The sequence below is a fragment of the Oratosquilla oratoria genome, chromosome 25 (genome assembly GCF_046742065.1).
Source record: "Oratosquilla oratoria isolate Oo_2021 chromosome 25, ASM4674206v1, whole genome shotgun sequence".
NCBI lineage: Eukaryota > Metazoa > Arthropoda > Malacostraca > Stomatopoda > Squillidae > Oratosquilla > Oratosquilla oratoria.
The window spans coordinates 13,312,749-13,333,938 of record NC_134801.1 but is presented as its reverse complement, the minus strand read 5'-3'; the positions used below and the strand labels follow the sequence as shown (position 1 = coordinate 13,333,938).

Here is a 21,190-nt window from a genome sequence, read left to right as displayed (position 1 = left end):
CATGGGGAATAAAATATTCAGCAAGTCTTGGATCTTGGCATGAGAGGAAAAGTTAAAAAATATTTGGATTAGGAAAGATGCTAATGAAAAGGAACAAGCAAAGACATGAAAGCCCTTAGAGGAAGCTAAAGCCAAAAATGAGATGAGGACAAAAGAAAAACATACTATTATATATATATATATATATATGTATATATATATATATATATATATATATATGTATATGTGTGTGTACATATATGTACATACATATACCAAAGGCTTTTTCCCCATTACATGGGAGGTAGCCAAAAAGGCATAGAAACCCCTCCTAACTACTCCATCCCCTACGTACTCCACTCCCCTCTACCCTCTTCCCTCCCTCTTATCTTAGCACCTCCTGAATGATGGATCATCCCTGCATCTTGTCCACTGCCCTGGGTCAGAAGCAGTCACAAGACACAGCACATCCACAGCAAGGCTGCTTCATTAAATCGGTGAACCCCCTCTCTGTCCTCTCATGCAGAAAAGGAGAAGATGGGGAGAAATCCCTTCAGGCTGTGTCATTTTATTTATCATACTCTCTCACCCCCCATCCTCCACCCACTCCCCCTCATGCATCACAGCAGCATCCATACACAACCATTCTCCATTCACCCCTATCTTCTGTCCTCTCCCATCCTACCTTAACATGTTCACTCCTTCTACCTCTGCCTTCCACACCTCTTTTACTAATCTTTCTTCCCTCATTCTTTCCATGTGTCCAGACCATCCCAATACTCTTTCATCAACCCTATCTCCCAACTTACTTTCCACCCCCATTCTCCTCCTCACCTCTTCATTTCTCACTCTATCCAGCAAAGTAACCCCTATCATACTTCTCAGGCATTTCATCTCAAACACATTAAAACTTCCTCCTATCCCATATATCTGCAGTACCTCCCACAGTGCCTTCCTATCTACCCTGTCATAAGCCTTTTCCAGATCCATAAAAGCCCAAAAAACATCCTTACCTCTTTCTATAGATTTCTCACATATCTGTCTTACCACAAAAATATGTGTGTGTGTGTATATATATTTTTTTCTATCATTATTATTATTATTATCATTTTTATTTTTTTGTTTTTGTTTCATTTATTTATTTATTTATTTTTGTCAAAATATGAGGAAATGGTTTAAAAAAAACAGGAAGTCAGTATTGCAAAGGAAACAGTACAAGGCAACTTAATTAGCATATGCTAATGTTGATGGTTTACTAACCACCAGGTTGGAGATAAATGACTACTTTGAGAGAAATACGCTAATGGCAGCGACATCAGACCGATAATTTTTATGACAGTTGCATGCGGGGCTCGAACCCGCTGTACTCGGCTATCCGTGAAAGGGGTTCGTCCCGGTCCTTACCCCACACCACTGGTGGGCTGGTCCTTGAGTAATACAGGAATTCGGATCGCCGTAATAAGTGATCTTCCTTCCCTCGGGAATCAGTTCGATTCCAGGTTTCAAGGATTTTATAGTCTCTGTGGTGTAGTGGTCTAGGGCGCTGTACAGGTAATTTACGGATAGCCGAGTACAGCGGGTTTGAGCCCTGCATGCAACTGTCATAAAAATTATCGAAATGACTACTTGATAAACAATCCTGATATTTTTTGTTTCGTGGAGACCAATCTAGAATAGTGTTGATATACAGTTGGGGAATGAAAGGTACACCAGGAGAAGAGACATAGAAGATAAAATGGGTGGAAGGATGCTTATTGTTGTGAGAAGTGACATGAAGGTGGAAGCAAATCTGAGTAAAGGCAAAGTTGAAGCAATCCACTTGAAAATTAGAATTAACCCCTTCCATACGGTGCCGCACACGTAGGCGTCATGGGGAGCGAGTGTATTCGCGAGGCTGCCATATCGGCGTCTTGATTATATTTATTGTAGTCGCCCCTCCATAATGACATTCTTTCTAATTCTTTTGTAATCGCATTTTCTATGGTTATCAAAATTCACGGGTGAAGAGAGAACGATCGATATAAGCGGTGACTATATTTTATGATGCGAGTATTATTACGACACGTCGTACGGCTGGCATTGGCTGCTGCCACCGAGGTCTAAGTCCATGACGCCTACGTGTGCGGCACCGTATGGAAGGGGTTAAAGGGCTGAAGAAAAGAGAATTCATGGTAGCATTTTGCCTCCCCCCACCAACACCACCACCACCAAGACAAGAGCTTGGAATGAAGCTGAATGTCAAGAAATGTTGTTGAACATGACTTTTCTCCTAAAGAAAATTAACCTCTTCCACATGAGTCAAATTCTCATGGGCAGCATCAGCTTTCTGATGTATGATGATTCGATGATGCACCACAATAAAGTTACTGCTGTATTACTCATTTTCTTTCTGAATATTTATAACCACAGAAAATATGATCAAGCCAGTTCACAGAATATGGGGATCACTCAGTTACAACTATTAAATAAATGTAATCAAGACTCCAATGCTGGTATCTTCATATACCCACTCGTGCCTCATGATGCCTACATAGGTGTCATCGTATGGAAGGGGTTAATGAAATAGCATTTTATTCGTAATTGAAGATTTTGATTGCAGTGAGGTCAACTGGGAGAAATGGAAAGCAAGTGCCAAAGCAGATTCCGGTGGAAATACCATGTTAATTATGGCAATGGAGAACAGGGTGACTGCATGGATAAAGGAAGTAACCCAAGTAAGAGGAGATGACAGTCTCACAAGACTAGATCTGTTACTAACCAAAGAGCCAAGCTTCATCAGCTTCTTGAACTACCTTTGCTCCATAGGAAAAAATGACCATGGGACAATTTAATTTCAGGTAGAGGATGAGGAAATAGTCCCAAGGAATGAATCACACAGGCAAAGAGGACTCAGTTTTAGGAAAGCAGATTACTTTGGGTTGAAATAATACTTTGAAGAAACAAACTGAGTGGAATTCATGAATATCATAGGAATAAGGAGGAAATGGGAAATCTTTCTTGACATTTACAACCTGAGAGGGAACAAACATGTGCCAAAGACTAGTGGGAGGAAGAAATAGAAACAGGACTGGTTTAAAAAAGAAAAGAAAAAAAAGAAAAAGAAAAAAAAAAAGTGTGAGATTAGAAAAAAGGCCAAGGACATGACTTGGGTAAAATGGAAGAAGAGAAAAGCAATAAAAGAAAAGAAGCTTGAAAGGAAGCTAGAAATGATTATATAAGAATTTGCTGGAAGAAAACAATTTTGAAAGAGGTATAGTAGATAAATGCAAAGATGAACCAAAACTGTTGTACAGGTTTATAAATAATAAGTTGAGAAACAAATTAAAAGTGGGTGGTTGGGTCTATGAAGAGGCCTCAGCTCAGGCAAAAATAAAGGAAGTTTCCCAATAAATTTTCACAAAAAAGAGCAATTTTTTTTAGGAAAGTGAGGGGAGCAAAAATTCAGGTTTAGAAAATGTAAGTGCTCAATCTTCAATCAATGTGTAAGTGCTCAATCTTCAATCAATATTTGCAATGGAAAGCTCACAAATTTGGGATGAAGGACAGCAAGAAAAATCCCTTAAAATGAAAGAAATAATGATGACACAGAAAGAAATAAGGGACCAAATAAAGAACCTTGACGTCGGAAAGTCGTATGGGCCTGATGGAATTGCAAACTGGATATTGAAAGAATGTATGGATGAACTAGACAAAATACATAAGATAATTGACTTCTCACTCAAAGAAGGAAAAGTACTACAGGATTGGAAAAAATGCAAATATTGTACCAGTATACAAAGGAGGAGACAGAAAATGCAACAAACTATAGACTGTTATCCCTTACAAGCACAGTAGCAAAAATATGCAAAAAATTATTTAAAATAAATGGATTAAACACTTGGAATAGAACAAAATACTAAATCCTAAACAATTTGGTTTTAGAAGTGGAAGATCATGTACTACAAACTTAATATGCTTTTACTTAAGATTGATAGAAATAATATAAGAGACAGATGGGCAGATTGTGTTTTCTTGGACTTACAAAAGGCTTTTGACAAAGTACCACGCAAAAAGCTACTAAGAAAAATTTGAAATAATAGGTGGAATACAAGGAAATTTATTGGAATGGATGAAAGATTTCTTGAACAGAAGAAAAATGAGGGTGGTACTCAGAGACCAGAACTCAAATTGGGAAGATATGATAAGCAGAGTCCCAAAAGGCTCTGTATTGGCCCTGATAATGTTTGCTATTTATATGAATGATATGGATAAAGGCATGGAATGTTATATGAACTTCTTTGCAGATGTGAAACTATTAAAGAGAGTAAGTACAGAGGAAGACTGCAAATCTTTTCAAGAAGACCTGGACAAAGCCTGGAAATGAAGTCAGAAGAGTGAAGTGAACTTCAGCATTAAGAAATGTATAATGGAATTTGGAAAAAACAAAAAGAGAATATCGTGTCAATATAAAATAGGAACAAAGAAAGTAGAAAAAGTAAACTCAGAAAGGGACCTAGGAGTATCTCAAATGACATGACACCAGACAAACATGTCAACAAATTAGTTGGAGAAACTTTCAACATATTAAGATCAATGAAAGTAGCCTTTGACTACATGGATGAAGAAATGGTAAAGAAAATACTAGTTACACTGATAAGACCAAAATTGGAATATGCAGCATCACTATGGACACCTAGTTAAAAAAAAAGAAAACAAAAAAATAGAAAGAATTCAAAGAGCAATGACAAAGATGGCACCAACACTTTGCAATTTGACATACAAACAAAGATTGAATAAACTATATCAACCAACCCTGGAACAAAGAAGAGAGAGGTGATTTACTAACTATCTACAGAATTATGAAAGGGATGGGACAGAAGAAATACAAGAGGACACGAGAAGAAACTTAAGAAGGACAGTTACAGAAGAGATCTGAAGAAGAAGAATAGCTTTCCACACAGAGTGATAGATATCTGGAACAAACTAAATGAGGAAACAGTGAGTGCTAAAACTATACATGACTAAGAATAAACTGGATGCGGAAAGATACAATAGCTGGTCATTACGAGCATAGCTCTTTTCCTGAAAAATATAACTAGGTAAATAAATACACACACACATGTGCAATTTACTCCTTTCATTACTATAGTGTATTTTAGTATATGATTGTATTATCCTTCAGCACCCTATAGGTCCTTTGGTCCACTGCATTTCATCCTGATTTGATGTCCTCTAGCATAGCATGTTAGTATCCCTGTGCCTACATGCAACATCTTACGTCTTCTTTGCTTGTTATCTTTCTTATTTCCTTTAATCATCCAGCCTCTTACTCTTTTCTTAATTTCCTTTCATGCAATAGCCTTTTAAGCTGTTAGGTGAGTCAAAATAAGCCCCAACCTACTTTACTTGATTGTCCCAGGGCACAGCTTTTTAATAGTCTTTGCAATCCACTGTCTTCAAACACCATGCATTAAGTTGATGTGTGTTTGTATATTTACATTTATGTTACATGCATACTGTTGCTGTTCTGTTCCTGTAGATTATTTCTCAGAAATGAATGATATATCAGATATTGTATTACTATACTTAGGAAAAATGTTGTCTTGCCCTAGATACATGGAGACCTTTTTATTTGTTTATTTTTTTCTAGCTTTGACCATTGCATGTTTGGTTGTTGTTTTCTAGATTCCCTGGTGCACCTGCATCAGCTGGAGCTGGACACGTGCCCTTTGCTCACCCTCCTACCCGCAGCACCTACGCCAGCCAGCAAAGTCCTCACCTCTTCTTCATCCATCACCACCACCAAAACCACTTCCATCACCACCAACCCCAACTGCAGTTCTCACAAGGTGTTACTTAAGGGAATGAGGGCAAATGGTAGGGATGGAAGTGGTCCATCCCAGCCAAAGCACTGCTACCCCAAAATACAAACTCAAAGAGCAACGCCACAAGTGATGACCATGGGTGACTCTGGTGGGCGGGGAACCCACCTTGATAAGCGTCCTCCAGCTTCCCCAAGCTCAAACAAAGCTGCTGAAGGTATGGCAGAAAATTAAGAGTGTAGAAATAACCACTAACAAACAAATACAGATATGCTCACACATGCACATACACATCATTCCAAACTGTTGGAAGACACAAAGAACTAACTGATTTACTGAAAGAAGGAGGAAATATAGTAATAAAATACAACTAGATAAATAAGTAAATACACACACACACACATCATTCCAAACTGTTGGAAGACACAAAGAAAAAACTAACTGATTTACTGAAAGGAGTAAATATAGTAATATTGGGTGATAATATAAAATTGGAACTAAAGAGGTAAAGAAAGTGGGATCTGAAAAAGATCTGGGAGTAATTATCTCAAATGACTTGTCCTCTGATAAATAAACAAAATTGTTGGAGAATCCTATAATTTGTTAAGATCAATAAAAGTGGCATTTACCTATTTGGACAAAAAATTTATTAAAAGAGGTATTAGTCACACTGTTAAGGTCTAGACTGGAATATGTGGTGACATTGTGGTCACCCAGTATCAAAAAGAATATAAAGAAAATTGAAAGAATCCAGAGAGCAATCACAAAAATGGCTCCAGCACTTTCAGACTTGTCATATGAAGAGAGACTGACTAAATTGAAGTTACCAACTTTGGAGCAAAGAAGAGAGAGAGGCAACCTACTGACCATCTATAGAATCATGGAGGGCACAGAAATATTCGATAGAGAGGACTTGTTAAATTGGGGGAAAAAAAATACAAGAGGACATGGAAAGAAACTCAAAAAAGATAGTTATAGAAGAGATCTGAGGAAGAACAGTTTTCCATATAGAGTGGTGGACACATGGAACAAACTGGACAAAACCATTCACGAATTTAAGAGCAAACTAGACACTGCGAGATACAAAGGCGGGACACCACAAGTGTAGCTCCCCTTCTCATAAAATACAACTAGGTAAATAGGTAAATACACATGCACACACACACTCACACCAAAATTGGAATACACATCGTCACTATGGACACCTATTTAAAAAAAAAACAAAGAAACTAGAAAGAATTCAAAGAGCAACGACAAAGATGGCACCAACACTTTGCAATTTGACATACAAACAAAGATTGGATAAACTAAATCTACAAACCCTGGAACAAAGAAGAGAAAGAGGTGATTTGATGACCATTTACAGAATTATGAAAGGGATGAAATTCTTGATAGGGATGACCTACTAAAGTGGGACAGAAGTACAAGTAGACACGAGAAGAAACTTAAGAAAGACAGTTACAGAAGAGATCTGAAAAAGAATAGCTTTCCACACAGAGTGATAGATATCTGGAACAAACTAAATGAGGAAACAGTGAGTGCTAAAACTATATATGACTTTAAGAAAAAACTGGATGCAGAGAGATACAATAGTGGGTCACATTACAAGCATAGCTCTCTTCCCACAAAATACAAGTAGGTAAATACACACACACACACACACACACAAAGACTAAACTAAGAGGTGAAATACCATCCACTGTTATCGGACAAGGTTTATACAACTACTGGATAAAAAACAGGGACAAGAAACAGGGAGGGGGAATCATGTTCTTGGCCAAGAAAGACCTAAAGGTGACAAAAATTGCAGAGGGCAAAGGTAATGCTGAATTGATCATGATAAAAGTCGAAGGCAAGAATATGAAAAGTAGAAAGTTTGTGGTGACTTATGTGCCTCCAAAAACAAGCGCTTGGAAAGAAATTGAACATAAAAAAATGCTAGATGACACAAGAAAATCACTCAATGAGATACTAATGGGTAAGGGTAATCTGGTAGTTATGGGGGACTTCAATTGCAAAGAAATTTGTTGGGACAGCATGACAGTGCAAGGAGGAGATGACTCGTGGGGCAATGTACTGCTAGATATGACCATGGAGTACACAATGACCCAATGGGTCCATGAAAACACAAGGTACAGAAATAATGAAGAGCCATCGAAACTAGATCTAATATTTACAACAGAGCCTGAAATAGTGCATAAAGTCCAGTATGAGACACCAATTGGAAAGAGTGACCATCTACTCATCGAAACTATACTAAAGGAAGAAATAGACATAGAGAGGAACGAAAAGCATAGGAAAGGAAGACTGAGGTACAACAAAACAGACTTTACAAAACTAAAGACATTCTTCCGGAATGCAAACTGGGAAATATTTTACAGGGAAGAAACAGCAGTGGAAGAGAAATGGAATATATTGATGGAAAACTACAATGAAGGGGTAAACAGGCATGTACCAAGACAAAAGCGAGAGAGAGAGTACATTAAATGTTGGTTCAACAAAAGATGCAGTGAGGCAAAAGACAGAAGGGACAAAGCTTGGAAAAAGTGGAGAAAAGACAAAAAACAAAGCAAATGGCAAATTTATGTTAACTATAGAAATGAGTATGTTAATGTGAGAAGAGAGGAGAAAAGGAACCATGAGAAAGATATTATAGACAAATGCAAAGAGCAACCCAAACTATTCTATCGGTATGTGAATGGTAAACTTAAAAACAAACAGGAATTGGTGAAACTATGCCAAGGAAACATAGAATACACAGAAGATTTAGAGATGGCCGAAGTCATGAACAATCACTTTAAATCTGTTTTCACCAGAGAGAAAATACCGAATTGTGACATAGACAAAAACAAGAAATCTCCCCTCATGAATGAGTTTACAGCATCACTAAAGGAAATATCAGAACATTTATCAAGGCTGGATGTCAGAAAATCACATGGCCCGGACGGTATTGCAAATTGGATTCTAAAGGAGTGCAAAGAAGAACTAACAGACAAAATACACATCTTAATAAACAGCTCACTCAAAGAAGGAAAGATACCCGAGGACTGGAAAAACGCTAACATTGTACCAATACACAAAGGAGGAAACAAAGAAGAACCCACCAACTATAGGCCAGTATCACTAACAAGCACCATTGCCAAAATTTGTGAGAAAATAATCAAGAATAGATGGGTAAAACATCTGGAAGACAATGACATATTAAACCCAAGACAATTCGGATTCAGACAAGGAAGATCATGCTCCACAAACTTAATATGCTTTTACTCAAGACTAATAGACATAGTGCAAGAAAGAAATGGATGGGCTGATTGTGCATTCCTAGACTTGCAAAAAGCCTTTGACAAAGTACCACACAGAAAACTACTAAAAAAACTGGAACACATAGGAGGAATACAGGGAAACCTACTAAAATGGATAGAGGACTTTCTGACTGGTAGAAAGATGAGAGTAGTGCTCAGAGAAAAATATTCAGACTGGAAAGAGGTGATCAGTGGAGTACCGCAAGGATCTGTGCTGGCACCAATAATGTTTGCTATCTATATGAATGACATGGATGAGGACGTGAACTGCTACATGAGCTTCTTTGCCGATGACGCCAAACTGCTAAGGAAAATAGAAACTGATGAGGACTGTGAAGCACTGCAAGAAGACCTAAATAGGGTATGGAACTGGAGTCAGAAATGGGAAGTGGACTTTAATACTAAGAAGTGTAGCATAATGGAGTTTGGAAAAAGCAAAAACAGAATATCAGGAAAATATACAATTGGAACCAAAGAAGTAAAGAAAGTAGGATCCAAAAAAGATTTGGGAGTAATTATCACGAACGACTTGGCCTATGATATACAGATTAACAAAATTGTCGGGGAGACTTACAACTTGCTAAGATCAATAAAAGTGGCGTTTACATACTTGGACGAAGACATGATGAAAAAAATATTGGTTACATTGATAAGGCCTAGATTAGAGTATGCAGCGACATTGTGGTCCCCCAGTACCAAAAAGAATATAAAGAAAATAGAAAGAATCCAAAGAGCAGCTACAAAAATGGCACCTGCACTTGCAAACCTATCATACGAAGAGAGATTGGCTAAACTGGAGTTACCGACACTGGAGCAAAGAAGAGAGAGAGGTGACCTATTGACCATCTACAGAATCATGAAAGGCACAGAGGTACTCGATAGTGAGAACTTACTTAACTGGGACAAAAGAAACACAAGAGGACATGGAAAGAAAATAAAAAAACATAGCTATAGAAGAGAACTGAAGAAAAACAGTTTTCCTCATAGAGTTTTGGACACTTGGAACAAACTGGACAATGAAATAGTATGCGCAAAAACCATTCATGAGTTTAAAAAGGAACTAGACACTGCAAGATACAAAGGCGGGACAACACGAGCATAGCTCCCCTTCCCGCAAAATACAACTAGGTAAATACAACTAGGTAAATACACACTTTCAACGAACGGACGGCTTGAAGAACGTTCTGAAGAAAAGTGCAGATTGTGGATCCCAACGCAAAGAGAAGTGCCTTTTTGTATTTACAGGGTGGGGGGAAATTGCTCGTGGGGTAGTGGGAAAGTAAGGAAAGAGGAGAAGGGGAGGGATTGCTGGGAAAATGGAAGGTAATGAGGAAGTAGAGGACTTGGTCCAAACAGACCGCCGTAAAGTAAACAAACGACCACAAGACGAGCTGGAGGACGACGGAATGTCTAATAAGAATGTAAAGATTAGAAGTATAGATAGGAACAATACAGTAGAAAGTGATGAGAATATATTCAAGGGATTTAAAGAGAGTGGGGGGGACACAAACCCCCCCCGACTGACAAGACTAGAGAAGAAGGTTGATAAGGTGATCGAGGACTTGGAGAGTAGGTTAGGTCATATGAACACCATTTTACAAAGGGTTGAAAGATTGGAAGAACTGGAAAAGGCGAATAAAAACTTAACTGATGAAATAGAAGACCTAAAAAGACAGTTAAGAGAGGTAAAGGTGGAGAATGAGGAATTGAAGAAGAATAGTAAAGAAAACAGAGAAACGATAGCTAAAGAAAGTAAAAATTGGAAGAAAACCCAAGAAGGAAATAAGGTTTCATTCACTGACATAGTCAAACAGCAATTGAAAGAACATACTGAAGACTCAGTTATTAAAGTGATGAGACAAAAGGAGAATATAGTAAGGGATTTAGCAGACAAGAAGAAATGTATAATTATATTAGGAATGGAAGAGAAACACAACACAGATAGAACCACAAGAATCAAAGAGGAAAATGAAAAAGTAAGCCAATTACTAGAATCAGTTCAGGAAGATGAACCAGAAATTATGAAACAAATCGAAGAGAAATTTAGACTCGGAAAGTATAGCACAGACAAGACCAGACCAATTAAGATTAAATTCAAGTCACAAACAACGGCAGAGAATATCTTATCCAAAACAGGGAAACTAGCAACAAGTGAACAATACAAAAAGATATGGATAAAAAGAGAAATGAATAAAGAGGAAAGAGAGGAAGAAAAGCAGAAAAGACTGGAAGCTAAGGCAAAAAACGAGAACAGAACGGAGTCAGAGAAAGAGAGATTCTATTGGAGAGTAGTGAACATGAAACTAAGGAAGTTCGACATACAAAAGAAAAACATAAGGGAAACAGAGAACACAATGGAAGTGGCAGAAAACTAAGAGTGTCTTACACAAATATAGATGGATTAATAACAGGATTGAATGAGCTGAATGATTATTTGAAAGAAAAAGAACCGGACATAATGGGAATTGTAGAAACAAAATTAAAAGGCCCACTACCACCCAACAGTGTAGGACATGATGCATACAATTATTGGATTAGAAACAGAGAGAAAAAGCAAGGGGGTGGAGTTATGTTCCTGATGAAAGGTGTCATATATGGAAAGAATACAGTAGAGATGATTATGATAGAAGTGGAAGACAGAGATAAGAAGAGCAGAAAGTTTGTGATCAATTATGTGCCTCCGAAAACAGCCTCATGGGAGGAGAGTGAATATAAAAGTATGTTAGAGGACACAAAGATAGCATTAACTAAAATAATGGAAGACGGAGGAAGAATAGTTATGATGGGCGACTTTAATTGCAAAGAAATCTGCTGGGAAGAAATGACAGTAAAGAGTGGTGATGACTCATGGGGAAATGCTCTACTTGAGATGATTACTGACCATTCAATGACACAATGGATACAAGAGAACACTAGGTATAGAAATGAAGAAGAACCATCGAGGCTAGACTTAATAATTACATCTGAACCTAGAATAGTGGACAAGATTGAATATAAAACACCAATAGGTAAAAGTGACCACATATTGATTGAACTGGAACTTAATGAAGAAAAATATATGAAAAGAAATGAACAATATAGAAAAGGAAGAATGATGTATGAAAAAACAAACTTTGATAAAATAAGAGAATTCTTCCAACAAGAAAACTGGGAAGAAATATACAAAGAAGAAACATCAGTGGAAGAGAAATGGAATATTTTGACAAAAATTTACAAAAAAGGAGTGGAAAAGTATGTCCCAAGACAAAAACAAGAAAAAGAATATGTAAAATGCTGGTACAACAAAAGTTGTAAGGAGTTAAAAGACAAAAGAGACAAAGCCTGGACCAGATGGAAAAAAGACAGAAGACCTGAAAAATGGAAAATATATACTGGTTATAGAAATGAATATGTACAAAAGTGCAGAGAGGAAAAAAGAAAATATGAAAAAGATGTTATAGAAAAGTGTAAAGATCAACCAAAACTATTCTACAGATTTGTAAACAATAAACTGAAAAACAAACAAGACTTGGAGAAATTAAGACAAGGAGGAGTTGAATACACTGAGGAAATGGAAATGGCAGAAATTATGAACAAACATTTTAAATCAGTGTTTACAAGGGAAAATATACAACCTGAAGAGATTGAGTGGAAAGAAAAAGTCCCCCCTATGGAAGAAATAGAAGTAACAAAGAATGAAATATTGACACACTTGGGTAATTTTGATGTCAGAAAATCGCATGGGCCAGATGAAATAGCAAACTGGATTCTGAAAGAATGCAGGAATGAACTGGCAGACAAAATACATAGCATAATAAGCAGTTCCTTAAAAGAAGGAAAAGTTCCAGAAGATTGGAAAAAAGCAAATATAGTACCTATATATAAAGGAGGAAATAAAGAAGAACCTACCAACTATAGACCAGTCTCTCTAACAAGTACAATAGCAAAAATTTGTGAAAGAATTATCAAAAGTAGATGGGTAAAATACTTGGAAAAAAACAACGTACTAAATCCAAGGCAATTTGGATTCAGACAAGGACGATCATGCGTCACCAATTTAATATGTTTCTATTCAAGGCTAATAGATATAATACAAGAAAGAGATGGATGGGCTGATTGTGCATTTCTAGACCTAAAAAAAGCTTTTGACAAAGTACCACATAAGAAGTTGCTTAAGAAATTAGAATATGAAGGAGGAATACAAGGTAAATTGCTAAATTGGATGGAAGACTTTTTGCAAGAAAGAAAAATGAGAGTAGTGATAAGAGATCAGCACTCAAAATGGAATGAAGTAATAAGCGGTGTCCCGCAGGGAACAGTTCTGGCCCCAATAATGTTTGCTATATATATTAATGATATGGATGAAGGAATTGAAAGCTATATGAGCTTCTTTGCAGATGATGCAAAACTACTGAAAAGAGTGAAAACTGAAGAAGATTGTGAATCACTACAGAGAGATCTAAATAAAGTACAGGAATGGAGTAGGAAGTGGGAGATGGAGTTCAATACAAAAAAGTGTAGTATAATGGAATTTGGAAAAAGCAAAAACAGAATAACAGGATCATATAATTTGGGAGAAGAAGGAATAAAAAAAGTAGAAAATGAGAAGGACCTGGGAGCCATTGTTATGAATAATATGTCACCTGAGAAACATATAAATAAGATTTTTGGAGAAACTTATAATTTAATAAGAACAATCAAAGTGGCATTTACATACCTGGATGAAGAAATGGTGAGGAAAATCCTAATCACCCTGATAAGACCAAGATTGGAATATGCAGCAACGATATGGTCACCAAGTACAAAAAAATGTATAAAAAAACTTGAAAGAATACAAAGAGCAATCACAAAACTGGCACCAACACTCTCAAAACTATCATATGAAGAGAGACTACAAAAACTTAAACTACAGACACTAGAGCAAAGAAGAGAGAGAGGAGATTTGATAGCTATTTACAGAATCATGAAAGGCATAGAAATTACTGATAGAGAGAATCTGATAAAATGGGATGACAGAAATACAAGAGGACACAGAAAGAAAATAAAAAAGACAGCTATAGAAGAGATTTGAAAAAGAACAGCTTTCCTCACAGAGTAATAGACAGTTGGAACAAGTTAGATGAGAAAGTGGTGTGTGCAAAAACAATACATGAATTTAAAAATAGTTTAGATAAAATGAGATATGAAGACGGGACCCCACGAGCATAGCTCCCCTTCCCGTAAAATACAACTAGGTAAATACACACACTTACGTCGGACAGACAGTGAAGATTGACGTCCTGAAGAAAAAGTGAAATATTCGTGGATCTCAACGCAAAGGAAGTATCTATTGTACTTACAGGGAAGGGGATTGCTCGTGGTGTAGTGGGAAAGTGAGGAAAAGGGAGAAGGGGAGGGATTACTGAGGGAAATGAGGAAGGAGAGGACTTGGTCCAGGCAGGCAGACGCCATGTAAACAAGCGCTGGCCAGAGCAATTTAGTGACGATGAAGGGACTAACAAAAATGTAAAGATTAGAAACATAGATAACAGCAGCACAATAGAAGGTGAGGATAATAATTTCCATGGATTTAATGAGGGGGGGGGGATACCAACCTCCCCCGACTGGCAAAACTGGAGGAAAAACTTGAACAAATGACCGAACATTGAGAGATTAGGTTTGGTAGAATGTAAAAAATTGCGGAAAGGGTTGAAAGATTGGAAGAACTAGAGAAGGCGAACAAAAACTTAACTGATGAAATAGAAGAACTAAAAAGACAGTTAACCCCTTCCATACGGTGCCGCATACGTAGGCGGCATGAGGAGCAAGTGGATACGCGAGGCTGCCATATCGGCGTTTTGATTATATTTATTGTAGTTGCCCCTGCGTAATGACATACTCTCTAAACTGTCTTCATCACATTTTCTATGGTTATCAAAATTCACGGGTGAAAGAGAGAACGATCGATATAAGCAGTGACTATATTTTATGATGTGAGTATTATTACGACACATTGTACGTCTGGCAGCTAATGCTGCCCGCGAGATTTTGGCCCGTACTGAAGAGGTTAAGAGAAGTAAAAGAGGAGAATGAAGAATTAAAAAGGAACAATAAAGACAATAAAGAAGCAATAGTGAAAGAGGCACAGGGGTGGAAGAAGATACAGGAAAATAGTAAAGTTGCATTTACTGATATAATTAAACAGCAAATGAAAGAACAAACTGAAGACTCAGTTATCAAAGTGATGAGACAGAAGGAGAATATTGTAAGAGACTTAGCAGATAAAAAGAAATGTATAATTATATTAGGAATGGAAGAGAAACATAATCCAGATAGAACCACAAGAATCAATGAGGAAGAATGAAAAAGTAAGCAGATTACTAGAATTAGTTCAGGAAGATGAACCTGAAATAATGAAACAAATTGAAAAGAAGTTTAGACTCGGAAAGTATAGTACAGATAAGACCAGACCAATTAAGATTAAATTCAGATCACAAACAACAGCAGAGAATATCTTAGCAAAAACAGGGAAGCTAGCAGCAAGTGAACAATATAAAAAGGTATGGATAAAAAGAGAAATGAATAAAGAGGAAAGAGAGGAAGAAAAAATGAAAAGGAAAGAAGCTAAAGAAAAAAACGAGACAAGAACGGAGCCAGAAAAACAAGAATTCTACTGGAGAGTAGTGAATATGAAATTGAAGAAATGGACCACAACAGAGAGAAACAAAAAAGAAACAGAGAACACAATGGAAATAACAGAAAGTTAACCACTTCAGTACGGAACTTAAATCTCGCGGGCAGCAGCCAATGCCAGCCGTACGACGTGTCGTAATAATACTCGACTACAATAAATATAATCAAGACGCCGATATGGCAGCGTCGCGAATCCACTTGCTCCTCATGACGCCTACGTGTGCGGCACTGTATGGAAGGGGTTAAGAGTATACACAAATATAGATGGATTAATAACAGGACTAAATGAACTGAACGAGTATCTGAAGGAAAAAGATCCGGACATAATGGGAATTGTTGAGACAAAATTAAAAGGTCCACTACCACCCAACAGCATAGGACACAATGCATATAATTATTGGATTAGAAACAGAGAGATAAAACAATGGGGTGGAGTTATGTTCCTGACTAAGAAGGATATAAACATGAAGAGTGTCACATATGGAAAGAACAGAGTAGAGATGATTATGATAGAAGTAGAAGACAGAGATAAGAAGAGCAGAAAGTTTGTAATAAAATACGTGCCCCCAAAAACAGCCTCATGGGAAGAGAGTGAACATAAAAGTATGTTAGAAGACACAAGAATAACACTAAACAAGATAATGGAAGATGGAGGAAGAATAGTTATGATGGGCGACTTTAATTGCAAACAAATCTGCGGGGAAGAGATGACCGTAAAGGGTGGAGAAGACTCATGGAGAAATGTTCTACTTGAGATGATTATTGACCACACAATGACACAATGGATCCAAGAGAACACTAGGTATAGAAATGAAGAACAACCATCGAGACTAGACCTAATAATCACATCAGAACCTGAAATAGTGGAAAAGATAGAATACCAGGCACCAATAAGCAAAAGTGATCACATATTGATAGAACTAGAACTAAATGAGAAAAAATACATGAAAAGAAATGAACAATATAGAAAAGGAAGATTGATGTATGAAAAAACAAATTTTGATAAAATAAGAGAATTCTTTCAAAATGAAAACTGGGAAAGAATACACAAAGAGGATACAACAGTAGAAGAGAAATGGAATATTTTGACAAAAATTTGTAAAAAAGGAGTGGAAAAGTATGTCCCAAGACAAAAACAAGAAAAAGAATATGTAAAGTGCTGGTACAACAAAAGCTGTAGAGTGTTAAAAGACAAAAGAGACAAAGCTTGGACCAGATGGAAAAAAGACAAAAGACCTGAAAAATGGAAAATATATATTTGTTATAGAAATGAATATGTACAAGCGTGCAGAGAGGAAAAGAGAAAATATGAAAAAGATGTCATAGAAAAGTGTAAAGATCAACCAAAACTATTCTACAGGTTTGTAAACAACAAACTGAAAAACAAACAAGATTTGGAGAAATTAAGACAAGGAGTTGAATACACAGAGGAAATAGAAATGGCGGAAATTATGAACAAGCATTTTAAATCAGTGTTTACAAGGGAGAACATACAATCGCATCATAAAATATAGTCACCGCTTATATCGATCGTTCTCTCTTCACCCGTGAATTTTGATAACCATAGAAAATGCTATTACAAAAGAATTATTTGCTATATATATTGAAAAAAAAACAGCTTTCCTCACAGAATAATAGACAGTTAGAACAAGTTAGATGAGAAAGTGGTGTGTGCAAAAACAATACATGAATTTAAAAATAGTTTAGATATAATGAGATATGAAGACGGGACACCACGAGCATAGCTCCCCTTGCCGTAAAATACAACTAGGTAAATACACACTTTCGTCGGATGGACGGTGAGGATTAGAATTCTGAAGAGAGTGAAATTTTCGTGGACCTCAATGCAAAGGAAGTACCTATTGTATTTATAGGGAAGGGGATAGCTCGTGGTGTCGTGGGAAAGTGAGGAAAAAGGAGGAGGGGAGGGATTACTGAGGGAAATGGAAGGAAATGAGGAAGGAGAGGACTTGGTCCAAGAGGCCAGGCATCTTGTAAACAAATGAAGGACCGATGATTTTGGTGATGGGATTAACAAAAATGTAAAGATTAGAAATATAGATAATAGCAGCACAATGGAAGGTGAGGATAATAATTTCCAGGGATTTAATGAGGGGGGGGCGGATACCAACCTCCCCCGATTAGCAAGACTAGAGGAAAAACTTGAACAAATGACCGAACATTGGGAGAATAGATTTTTTTAATATAGCAAAGATTGCGCAGAGAGTTGAAAAATTGGAAGAACTAGAGAAGGCGAACAAAAAGAGTTAAAAGAAGTAAAAGAGGAGAATGAAGAATTAAAGAGGAATAATAAAGACAACAAAGAGGCCATAGCAAAAGAAGCACAGGGTTGGAAAAAATCCAAGAAAAGAGTAAAGTTGCATTTACTGATATAATTAAACAGCAAATGAAAGAACAAACTGAAGACTCAGTTATTAAAGTGATGAGACAGGAGAATATAGTAAGAGACTTAGCAGATAAAAAGAAATGTATAATTATATTAGGAATGGAAGAGAAACAAACCAGATAGAACCACAAGAATCAATGAGGAAAAAGACAAAGTAATCAGTTTACTACAATTAGTTCAGGAAGATGAACCTGAAATCATGAAACAAAAAGAAGAGATGTATAGGCTTGGAAAGTATAGTACAGAGAAGACCCGACCAATTAAGATTAAATTCAGGTCACAAACGACGACAGAGAATATCTTAACAAAAACAGGGAAACTAGCAGCAAGTGAACAATATAAAAAGGTATGGATAAAAAGAGAAATGAATAAAGAGGAAAGAGAGGAGGAAAAAAAGAAAAGACATGAAGCTAAGGAAAAAACGAGAAGAGAACAGTCAGAAAAAGAGAAATTCTATTGGAGAGTAGTGAATATGAAAGTAAAATACGACATACTAGAGAAAAACAAAAGGGAAACAGAGAATACAATGGAAGTGGCAGAAAACTAAGAGTGTCTTACACAAATATAGATGGATTAATAACAGGATTGAATGAGCTAAATGATTATCTGAAGGAAAAAGAACCGGACATAATGGGAATTGTAGAAACGAAATTAAAAGGTCCACTACCCCCCAACAGTGTAGGACATGATGCATATAATTATTGGATTAGAAACAGAGAGACAAAGCAAGGGGGTGGAGTTATGTTCCTGACTAAGAAGGATATAAATGTGAGGTGTGTCACATATGGAAAGAATACAGTAGAGATGATTATGATCGAAGTGGAAGACAGAGATAAGAAGAGCAGAAAGTTTGTGATAAATTATGTACCTCCAAAAACAGCCTCGTGGGAAGAGAGTGAACATAAAAGTATGTTAGATGACACAAGGATTACATTAAATGATATAATGGAAGATGGAGGAAGAATAGTTATGATGGGCGACTTTAATTGCAATGAAGTCTGCTGGGAAGAGATGACAGTAAAGGGTGGAGACGGCTCATGGGGAAATGTTCTACTCGAGATGATTATTGACCATACAATGACACAGTGGATACAGGAGAACACTAGGTATAGAAATGAAGAAGAACCATCGAGACTAGACCTAGTAATCACATCTGAACCTAGAATAGTGGACAAAATTGAATATAAAACAAGTAAAAGTGACCACATATTGATTGAACTGGAACTAAATGAGGAAAAATACATGAAAAGAAATGAACAATATAGAAAAGGAAGAATGATGTATGAAAAAACAAACTTTGATAAAATAAGAGAATTCTTAAAAAAAAAAAAAAAAAAATGGGAAGGAATATACAAAGAAGAAACAACAGTAGAAGAGAAATGGAGTATTTTGACAAAAATTTATAAAAAAGGAGTGGAAAAGTATGTCCCAAGACAAAAACAAGAAAAAGAATATGTAAAGTGCTGGTACAACAAAAGTTGTAGGGAGTTAAAAGACAAAAGAGACAAAGCTTGGACCAGATGGAAAAAAGACAAAAGACCTGAAAAATGGAAAATATATACTTGTTATAGAAATGAATATGTACAAGCGTGCAGAGAGGAAAAGAGAAAATGTGAAAAAGATGTCATAGAAAAATGTAAAGATCAACCAAAACTATTCTACAGATTTGTAAACAACAAACTGAAAAACAAACAAGATTTGGAGAAATTAAGACAAGGAGTTGAATACACAGAGGAAATAAAAATGGCGGAAATTATGAACAAGCATTTTAAATCAGTGTTTACAAGGGAGAACATACAACCTGAAGAGATCGAATGGAAAGAGAAAGTCCCCCCTATGAAAGAAATAGAAGTAACAAAGAATGAAATAATGAAACACTTGAGTAATCTTGATGTCAGAAAATCGCATGAACCAGATGAAATAGCAAAGTGGATTTTGAAAGAATGCAGGAATGAACTGGCAGACAAAATACATAGCATAATAAACAGTTCCTTGAAAGAAGGAAAAGTCCCAGAAGATTGGAAAAAAGCAAATATAGTACCTATATATAAAGGGGGTAATAAAGAAGACCCTACCAACTGTAGATCAGTCTCTCTAACAAGTACAATAGCAAAAATTTGTGAATTATCAAAAGTAGATGGGTAAAATATTTAGAAAAAAACAATGTGCTAAATCCAAGGCAATTTGGATTCAGACAAGGACGATCATGCGTCACCAATTTATTATGTTTCTATTCAAGGCTAATAGATATAATACAAGAAAGAGATGGATGGGCTGATTGTGCATTTCTAGACCTAAAAAAAGCTTTTGACAAAGTACCACATAAGAAGTTGCTTAAGAAATTAGAAACTGAAGGAGGAATACAGGGCAAACTGCTTAAATGGATGGAAGACTTTTTGCAAGAAAGAAAAATGAGAGTAGTGATAAGAGACAAACACCCAAAATGGGATGACGTAATAAGCAGTGTTCCACAAGGAACAGTTCTGGCCCCAATAATGTTTGCTATATATTAAGGATATGGATGAAGAAATTGAAAGTTATATAAGCTTCTTTGCAGATGATGCAAAACTATTAAAAAAAAATGAACATGGAAGAAGATTGTGAGTCACCACAGAGTGATCTAAATAAAGTATGAAAGGCATAGAAATTATTGATTGAGAGAATCTGATAAAATGGGATGATGGAAATACAAGAGGACACGGAAAGAAAATCAAGAAAGACAGCTATAGAAGAGATCTGAAAAAGAACAGCTTTCCTCACAGAGTAATAGACAGTTGGAACAAGTTAGATGAGAAAGTGGTGTGTGCAAAAACAATACATGAATTTAAAAATAGTTTAGATAAAATGAGATATGAAGATGGGACACCACGAGCATAGCTCCCCTTCCCGTAAAATACAACTAGGTAAATACACACACACACACACATCATTCCAAACTGTTGGAAGACACAAAGAAAGAACTAACTGATTTACTGAAAGAAGGAGGAAATATAGTAATTATGGATGATTTTAACTCAAAAGCAGTATGTTGGGAAGAAATGATAGTGAAG

General features: G+C 36.4%; 1 protein-coding gene across 3 annotated transcripts in view; it reads left to right on the top strand.

Moving 5' to 3' along the window:
- spas (spastin) overlaps positions 1-21,190 on the top strand; it is a 367,066-nt gene that overhangs the window by 246,162 nt on the left and 99,714 nt on the right. For all 3 annotated transcript variants that reach the window (XM_076208392.1, XM_076208390.1, XM_076208391.1), the window contains exon 3: positions 5,644-5,997. In XM_076208392.1, the coding sequence (XP_076064507.1) occupies positions 5,644-5,997 (354 nt within the window). The remainder of the gene's footprint in view (positions 1-5,643; positions 5,998-21,190) is intronic.